General features: G+C 48.1%; 2 protein-coding genes across 2 annotated transcripts; both read right to left on the reverse strand.

Annotated features, from left to right (window-relative positions):
* Positions 1 to 625: 625 nt before the first annotated feature.
* On the reverse strand, positions 626 to 2,386 carry LOC123172662 (S-locus-specific glycoprotein S13-like). The gene is made up of 2 exons (XM_044589608.1): positions 1,066 to 2,386; positions 626 to 921 (listed from the first exon to the last, which is right to left on the reverse strand). Exons 1-2 carry the CDS (start codon positions 2,384 to 2,386, stop codon positions 785 to 787), a joined length of 1,458 nt encoding a protein of 485 aa, XP_044445543.1. The 3' UTR covers positions 626 to 784.
* A 609-nt stretch (positions 2,387 to 2,995) lies between these two features.
* On the reverse strand, positions 2,996 to 8,807 carry LOC123172661 (putative G-type lectin S-receptor-like serine/threonine-protein kinase At1g61610). The gene is made up of 7 exons (XM_044589607.1): positions 7,496 to 8,807; positions 7,245 to 7,346; positions 4,239 to 4,432; positions 3,941 to 4,148; positions 3,624 to 3,861; positions 3,385 to 3,535; positions 2,996 to 3,295 (listed from the first exon to the last, which is right to left on the reverse strand). The coding sequence occupies exons 1-7, from the start codon at positions 8,805 to 8,807 to the stop codon at positions 2,996 to 2,998; spliced, it is 2,505 nt and encodes an 834-aa protein (XP_044445542.1).
* Between the last annotated feature and the right edge of the window lie 691 nt (positions 8,808 to 9,498).

A 9,498-nucleotide genomic window follows, 5' to 3' on the forward strand; every position in this document is an offset into this window, starting at 1 on the left:
GACCTGCAGTGAATGACTCGAAATAGTTTTGGGACCCAAATCTGCACTTTGAAAGTTATAGGATTAAAGTGACACACCTCAGATAGTTATAGGACATATTATGCATTTTACTCGAATAAAAATTTATATGAAGACCAGCCCACGACGACGGATATACGAATACAGAAATACGACATGCATCCGGCATCATCCCTAAAAAAAGGCAGCCGGCATCAGCCTCGCATATCGCTTGCCCCTCGGGAAAAAAAGGCATGCAGCGGAGGTGCTCAAGTGCAGCCACCGGGCACTGGCTGCCGCGTCATAGTGCAGCCGCCGGCCTCACATCAGTGCCTCCCACGTCCACTCCAGACGGCCCATCGGCGACCGGCACACAACTTCCAGCCTGTCCAGGCGGCCACGCACTGGCGACGGCGGCGAGGGGGCTGCCCAGCTGGCCAAACTCTTTCTATGAAGTCATCGGAATCCTTGCAAGCTTCGCAGGTAAATCGATTTGAATCGTTACTAATTTTATTCCCCTAAATTCCACCTAGGTCGTCATTCATTAAATAATCCCCCAAATCCCCAATTGGCTAAATGTGCAAGGCATTGTTGTTTTGTTTCAAAAGCGTAAATGATCGGAAAGCTGATTTGTACTCCCTCCGTCACATAATATAAGATCATTCTTCCAACTAACATAGATTGAAAAACGATCTTATTTTATGGGATGAAGGGTCGGAGGGAGTAGTCTGTAACTCCATGCGACTTGCCTGAATCGGGTTGTTAATTGGAAATTCTTTTAAGTTGATCAAATGCATCTTTTTTCGTAAGGATGCCAAGTGAACATACCTTTTAATTTTAACCATGCCAGGAAGATGAGTACGAGAACACTGCTGCCTAAAACTGGCAGTACAATTCTCACTGCATTGCCCTTTATCCTTTTACCTATGTATGTAATACATAAGAAACATATAAAGACAGATCTAGACATATGTTGACAAAACCAGTAATAGAAAGAGGAAACCATTAGGAGAAATACAGAAATGAAAAACCCAATAGGAAAAAGAGGGAGAAATTAGTATTTGGTACCAGCAGTTACGTCCATGCCTGCAAGCCGGAGATAGAGCGTCTCTCCACCGAGCTCTGTGCCTAACTTCCCAGTGTCAATCAACTCCCCTGCCCACATCAAGCACCTTGCCACGTCTCCCCACACAGGAGCAGTTGCGTACCCCACACAGGAGCAGTTGCGGTTGCACTCAGCTGCGCACTCCTCGGACGTACTCCTACTACCGCCGATGCGCGCAAACCCGTCTGGTGACTTCATCCCTGGCAAGGCCAAGAAGCCGTCACCGCACCCACCCAATGGCCGTTTCCGCCGGCACCCTGACAAGAACCTGCCGCTGGTCCACTCCTCCATGTTTGCCGGCTCAAAACCATCTAGGCACTTGCACGTTGGGACTGGTGCTGTTGTCTCGTCGCAATAGCCATATGGGCCACAGTAGCCGTAGCTGCTACATTCGGCGGACGGCCACTGCCCAAGGACCTCCCACGTCAACGACCTATTGCTCCAACTGTGGTGTTGATAATGACCGGAGTGAGTTAGCACAAACCTGGTGCGTGGGGCACCGTCGGAGAGGCTGTAGGTCATGTAGATTTCCTTTTCGCTGTCGACGACGGCCAGGTAGACGATGACTTCTGTGCTGGTGTTCACCTGCTGGTACCGCCGCTCCGTCTTCACAAGGTAGCCCGTCCACGGGTCGCTGCGGGCCACCGGTCGCGCCCCGTCCCAAAGGAAGAACTGGAGCAAAGTGTTTGTGTCACCACCGTAGGAGAAATGTCCTGGTGAGGGGTCGTCGGAGCCCTTCCAAGACACCAGGCGCTCTTCTTCGCCATGTATCACATATCTAAACCGGATCTTCATCCCTGGAAGGAGCGTGTCTGTCAGGTGTTTGAAGCTCTGCCACAGCATGGTGCCGTTTGGCGAGCGAATAACGAAGTTGCCGTTATTCAAAAGCACCGCCGTCGAGGTAGACGAGGCCGGGGTAGTGGCCACCTGGGTAGTCCAGATGACACGGCCGCCACCATCACCATCAGAGAGAATGAGATTGGAGGTGTTGGTGAGCGAGAGCATCGGTGAAGAGGAAGTGTTCTTAATGAGCTGGGTTTCTCGGTTGGCGACCCACACCACAGTGAGCTCGGGAATGCCATTGTACCATATGCCAAGGTACAGCTTGGCCGGAGTGGAGTTGGAAGGGGCGAAGAACCCCAAAGCAAAGGCACCACCATCGGAGACGATGATGGCGTCCGACAAGAGCGGCTTGCCGAGGACAAGCCGGTCGTCGGATGCACTCAACGGCAGGAAGAGAAGGATCATGACCGCGGTGCAGCAGGTGAGAGCCGGCCAATCCATCGTGCTCTCAGGGGCCAAAATCCTGGTAGTAGGATCTAACTAGCTATGCTAAGTTTGTAGCAAACAGAGCTTTGACGGACGCAAGCATATGATTGAACAATGCTAGCAGTAGGTTGGCTTTGGAGTTGACATTTCAGCTGTCCATGTCCGAGTTGGGATGCCACAGTCACTACTGACTAGGCAGACTAGTGACTGAAACATTATGCTACACACGGACTAGTGAGTAAAACGTTAAACTAGTCAGGCCTGTACACAAATGTACGAGCACGCTAGTCATACCTTACCAAGTTGATCACATGAATAGTTTTAAAAATATGAGCAGAAAAACTTAGCAGCATAGATTGATGGAGCTAGAATTGAAACGTACTCTTCATGGAGGCTAATTCGTCGGCCTAATTTAGTATGGAAGTCTGGATATTGCATACCGCTAAAAGTCTAGTACTTACGTACACAGATGATGCACCCTAATTTTGTCCGGCCGTCCTGCTATTGTTTTACAGGTACACACAGAACGAATGTAAGAACGGCAAATAAGAACACCACAACCCAATCACTTGTGGCCAGGTCACCTCCATAGTGTTTGATACAAAATAACAAACAATTGTTACTTCATCGCCCCTCTATCTCAGAAAGAGTAAGACTGTTTGCGGAAGTCTGCATATTATTTCCCATTTGATCCATTTCAGCTATTCGTCGTGCAAAGTAGGCGGGCCGGCTTGGAGCTGCAAGTGTGGTGCTTCCATTCTCTAGGACGAACACAATAGATGACATGAGCGGTCTATCATCTGGGTTCTCCTGGACACACAAGAGTGCTACCTGGACGCAAAGCAAAACTTCGTCTGGTGAAGTATCTATGATACATGAGTCTGGCAGTTCATCGGTCTTCTCTTCCTTCCACATATGCCATGACTAAAACAACCAAGAACATCATGTCAGTATTCATTTGGAACTTGATCCAGTTTTAGAAATCAAACCGCAAAAGTCTTGTGTGTACTCACATATATTATGAGGCTAGGGAATCCCATGGTTTGACTATTGGAGTTTCTCTTAATACCAGTTACAACCTCAAGTAGCAGCACACCAAAACTGTAGACGTCAGACTTGGTAGAGAATACGCCTTCCATTGCATACTCAGGAGCCATGTACCCACTATTTGATTAATTCAATTGTAAGAGTTATCTAATGGGAATTGAAATTATTAAGATGTTAATATGAGTTTTTTTCAATGTATACTCACTATGTTCCAACTACGCGTTGGGTATTTGCGTTTTGCTGGTTGTCACCAAAGATTCTGGCCATACCAAAATCCGCTATCTTGGGTTTCATATCTTCATCCAACAAAACATTTCCAGCTTTGAGGTCTCTATGAATTATGGTGAACCTTGAGTCTTCATGAAGATATAGAAGACCCCTGGCAACCCCTTTGATTATACTAAACCGTGTTATCCAATCCAATGATTGTTTTCTTGAGTCGTCTAAAAGGAAACAGATGTAAGTAATAAATGTTTTTGAATTATCTTAGGAAATCATGGTTTGTTATATTAGAATACGTACCAAAGAGGTTAGCATCTAAGCTCTTGTTAGGAAGATACTCATATATCAAGAGCTTTTCATCTCCCTCACTACAACATCCAAGAAGTCGAACCAAGTTTCTATGTTGCAATTTTGCAATTAGAATCACTTCATTCCTGAATTCTTTTGTTCCTTGTTGAGAATCTCTACTGAGCCTCTTTACTGCGACTTCTTGACCACCTAACAGTCCCTAGAGAAATATAGATTTGAGATCTACATACGAGAATATCACTTACAAAATCTGGAAGCAATAGCAAGAGCTGCATATTAAACAAGCTACCTTGTATACTTTTCCAAAGCCTCCTTGTCCAATCATGCATCCTTCCGAAAAATTTTGGGTAGCGAGGACAATTTCTTCTAATTTCACGAATGCCAATGCTTGATCATGAGAAGTGTTTTCGTTCCCAAATTCATCGAAGGTACTTATACCATCCAATCTTAGATTCTTGTGCTTTCTCCATCTTCTGTTCTTGCCTGCACCTACACAATGGTATAGTCATTTCCCCTCTATAAGATGCGTACCATTGGCACAAGAAAGAAAATGTTGTATTTGATCCCGGGAATTGTTGATTTCATTGTTATTCCCTTCATGAACTTGCATAACAAGAGGAAATAACAGACGTGGCAAGTGCCACCATGTCAAAATCGTGGGACGGACAATATGGCTGTCACCTGACATAGTGCACGCACAACCCTCGAGTCTATAACACCCGAACTTGACCTCTCTTTGTTTTTTCAAACCCCATCGACATATAATATGAAGCATGAGCATGAAACGAAAATACACTATGGGTCATGGTGCCAGGCGAGGTCCATATCTTCACTGTTCAATCCTCTAAGATTCGTGTTTTGTTCACCCTCGTGCTCATGTGCTGCTCCATGCACGTGCACAATAGTTCATCGGTTCCTCCATGGTATCTGAGATCCAATCATAATTAGGATCATCAGATTGTTGTTTGGGCGGGGGACATGTCAATTTTGTTGGGCATTTCATATTTATTTATGGTATGTGTATCATCGAATAGGGCCAATGCTGAACAGAACAGCCTTCATTGCTCTCCTGGCAGCAAAATCATGCTAGCAGATTAGTGCCTCTGATGAATCAGTAATAGGGCCAAACGTGTGGCCATGTGATCGTCTTACCAAGCAATGACTAAACAACGCTCCCAGTTTCTAAATTCCAGCTCTGTTCGCTCTGAAATCCTGCTACAGTACTAGATATATTTGTCCCAGATGGTTAGTCCCTCCATTTAGGGCTCTTGTAATTCACAAGTCTTCATGTTCATGTTAATGGCCGGTAATAATAGCCACTCAATTAGCTAAGTATGCATCTCGTACTGGTATTTTAGGAGTAAATAACTTTCCAATGTAAAATCGTGGCGGTCAGCACCCACAATCAGTAATCGTTCCGTGATTTAAACTCGCCTCTCGATGAATTGCACTTAATGTCATCTGCATTTATTGGGTCTGACATGAGCCATATCCTATGAGTATTCGTTGAATTCCCACTACTTTATCTCTAACGTATTCTATTAATGTCTATAATAAGCATCAATCTAAATGCATGTGCGGAGGGACTCGATTTCATCCTCGCTTGTCGCCGTGTCCCAAAAATCTGCACCGGAGCATGGAACCACTACGATCGACATGTAGAGAATCTACAACCATATGTGCATGTGGACTCCATCTTAGTTGATAGTTTTTTTTAAAAAAGGAGTATGCACCCTCGGCCTCTGCATTTGGACGATGCATACGGCCACTTTATTAATTATTAAGCACAAAAAACCTTACAAAGAAGTACATCAGTAAGCCTGAAGTCACCATCTAGGCAACATCTATCGCTTCTCCTACCCCCTTGATGCAGTGGTGCAGAATGTCCGAGCCTAATACCAAACAGACATCGCACCAAATCCTAACATCTAATGCCGGATGCCCCATCCTAGCCACATACCGGGACTGGGTCACAAGCTGGTTCGGCGCACTCACCGAGGCTGCCGCCGCCTTCTTCCACCGATCCATCTCCAGAGCAGGTACTGACGCACAGACCTTGCCAGGTCTGCCGTCGACCCCACCATGGCGCCAGACAGCTCGACCACCCTGCGCTCGTCCATCCAGCCACATCCGTCGTCGATATGCAGTTGCACCATGCCGCCACCACTCGTCGTCAATGACGCGGTAGATACAACGCCGCACCACCTGGCAACCTCCACACCATCGCCACCGCTGGAGCTACTCGGAGCCTACCATCCACAACATCTCTCCCCCAAATAGCAGTTCCTCCCAAGACGGTGCCTCCATGGAGGATACGACGCGCAGGACGCCGCCACCGCCCAATCCAGACTGAATTTTGGACTTTCGTCCGGGAGCGGTTCGGGGGTGGATAGGGGGGACCTCGGCTTCGCCTCCAGGAAGGGTAACAGCGTCAAGTGACGTCGCCAATGCCGGGCCGAACACGCCGACCAAAGTTTCCTCCGGTCCCCATGCTATGCCACCAAACCTCCGTGTACTCCGGATCCGGCAAGCCACGATCCGAAACCCGCGAAGATGAAAGAGCCATGGGGCTCAACCCACCAGAAAGGAGGATCGAGAAGAACTCCTTGTAGATCTCCAGACGCCGAATCCAATGATCTGACGTGGCCAGCAACGATCATCACCACCCCGCGGCGGCCGACGGAGTCCGAAGAAAGGATCCAGATGGATCCGATCTAGATCCGGTGGCACCCGCGACCACCGGTCAGGCAAACGCAGCCACCACCTCACGACACGCAGGTCGCCACCGCCGCGCCACGCACGACGCCGATGGGAGACCCGCCCGCCGCGCCGCCGGACCCCACGTTCACCCGGCGTTCCTCTGAATCCCGCTGTCCCGCGCCAGCCAAGACGGAGAGGATGGGGAGAAGCCCCGCCGCCGCCTAGCCGGCCAGGCTTCGCCCGGTGGCGCTATGGACGGCGTCGAGGAGGGGGAGAGGAGGAGGAGACTCGAGGGGCGGCGGCTAGGGTTTTCCCCCGGGTCGCCCGCGGGGGCGACGTGAGGGGCGAGGCAGGGCTAGCCCATCTTAGTTGATATAGTAGATTGCACGTTAATGTTACATCCCATGAAGTATAAACCGCACATTAAACCACGTCAAAATTATTTTCTCTAGTTTTACATATTCAAGGGGCTTACATGTTTATTGAAACTAAAGTATATTGTGGTACTAGAGGACAAATTCTAAGTTTATGTATTCAAATCAGCATTCTGGTCGTCAGACACAACTTTTTTGTAAGGAGATTCAACTAAACATACCTTTGCATTTTAACCATGCAAGAGAGATGCATATGAGTACGAGAACACCACTGCCTAAAAACGACAGCACAATCCTGACCGCATTAATCTTTCTATGTTTACCTGCGTCATACAAAAATATCATAAAATATGAATGACTGATAAAAGTACAAGTTTTTTATTAGCAAAGACAAAACCAATTGTAGAAATGACAAAACCAGTAGTAGAAAGCCAGAAAAATTGAAAGTTGCTACCACCTGCCGCATCCATGCCTGCAAGTCGGAGATAGAGTGTCTCGCCGCCTATGCCTACCTTTCCGGTGTCAACCCCCGACCATACCATGCATGCCGTTATGTCTCCTCCAGACCTGCCGCTACTCGCGTTGCGGTACACGTACCCCACACAGGAGCAATTGTGGTTGCACTCAGCCGCACACTCCTCGAACGTACTTGTGCCCCCTCCAATAAGTGCTAGCTTGTCTGGTGACTTCATGGCCGGCAAGGCCAAGAAGTTACTATCACACCCGTGCAGCTGCTCCTTCCGCTGGCATCCTGCCAAGAACCTGCCGCTAGTCCACTCCTCTTTGTTTGTTGGCTCGAAGCCATCAAGACACTTGCACATTGGGACTGGTGCCGCCGTCTCATCGCAGTAGCCATACGGGCCACAGTAACCATGGAGGTTGCATTCAACAGCTGGCCACTTCATAAGGACAACCCACGCCGACAAGTTGCTACTCCAGCTCTTGAGGTAATACTCACCTGAGTAGGTCAGCACTGACCTTGTGAGTGGGGCGCCCTCAGAGAGGCTATATGTGCCATAGATCTCATCACCGTTGTCGACCACGGCGATGTACATGATAAGATCACTAAAACTCATTGTCCCTGCTAGCTGTTTTTGGCTGACGCTAGTCACTTGGATCCCCGTCCAGGGATTGCCACGGGTCACCAAGCTCTCCCCGTCCCACAGGAATACTTGGAGGGGTGTGTCTGGGTCGCCACCGTAGGAGAAGCGCCCTGGAGAGGGATCGTTGGGGCCCTTCCAGGAAACCAGACGATCCCCAGTACCGTTTGTGCTGTATTTGATCCGCATCTTCATCCCCGGGAGGAGCGTGTCTGTGCGGTGGTCGAAGCTCTGCCACACTGTGGTGCCGTTTGACAAGCGAATGATGAGGTTGCCGGTGTTCAGAAGCACCGCCGTCGGGGTAGATGAGCCCGGGGAAATAGTTGTCACGTTGGCCCTCGTCCAAAGGATACGGACACTATTGTTAGCTTCGGAGATAATGAGATTGGAGGTGTTGGTGAGGGAGAGCATGGGTGCAAAGGAAGTGATGTTGGTGACTGGGGTTTCACGGTTCGCAACCCACACAACTGTGAACTCAGAGATGTTGTTGTACCATATACCAAGGTACAGCTTGGCTGGAGTGGAGTTGGAGGGGTTGAAGAAGCCCAAGGAGAACGTGCCACCATCGGAGATGATGGTGTTGCCGGGATACAGCGACTTGCCAGGGACAAGCCGGTCGTCCGAGCCGCACAACGGCAGGAATAAAATGATCAGGGCCACGGTGCAGAGAGCCCGAGAATCCATCAATCGACAATGCAAAAATCTTCGTTACTAAGCAGTAACTAGCTGTAGGCTATATATAGTTGCTGCCAAATGGAGATAGCACTTGCATCGAACCTTGGTCTACAAGTAAATATGTTTTCACGAACACAGGAAAGCAGCTTCCACGAAAGTTCTATCGCAGAAGCAAACGATTGAATAATGGAAAGTTGAGGGATTCAAGAGTTGGTTTCAAAGTCTGAGTGCGTAGTTTATAATTCAGCTGTCCACACTGAAATTTGGATGCCACCATCACTGCTGACTAGATAGCCATGTTTTTTCTACTTTTTCTACATTATGTTTTTGAAATGACTAAAAGACGCACACATAATACTTACGTAGTCGCAGACACATACTTAAGAGAAGAGTCATGTAGTTTCAAAATTAACAAAGTTACAATATGGATGTATTGCTAGCAACAAGGAAATCACCCACCACGAAAAGAAAAATTTGCATTAGTTAGTCATACAGATCGAGTCAAACATAACGTTCGATCAGTCTCGGTGGTGGCTGAAAAATATAATTCACCTCCTAACCTTCTAACCAATGATTGATTTTTGACTAGTAGCTATTGACCGAGACATTGACCTATACTGACCCGGCCACGATCATATATGGTCCAGCTCCGACGCGGCTATTGGGTCCCAGTATTTGAAGTTGTTGGTCAAACCTACAG

This window comes from Triticum aestivum, unplaced genomic scaffold, assembly GCF_018294505.1.
Source record: "Triticum aestivum cultivar Chinese Spring unplaced genomic scaffold, IWGSC CS RefSeq v2.1 scaffold33920, whole genome shotgun sequence".
Classification (NCBI taxonomy): Eukaryota; Viridiplantae; Streptophyta; class Magnoliopsida; order Poales; family Poaceae; genus Triticum; species Triticum aestivum.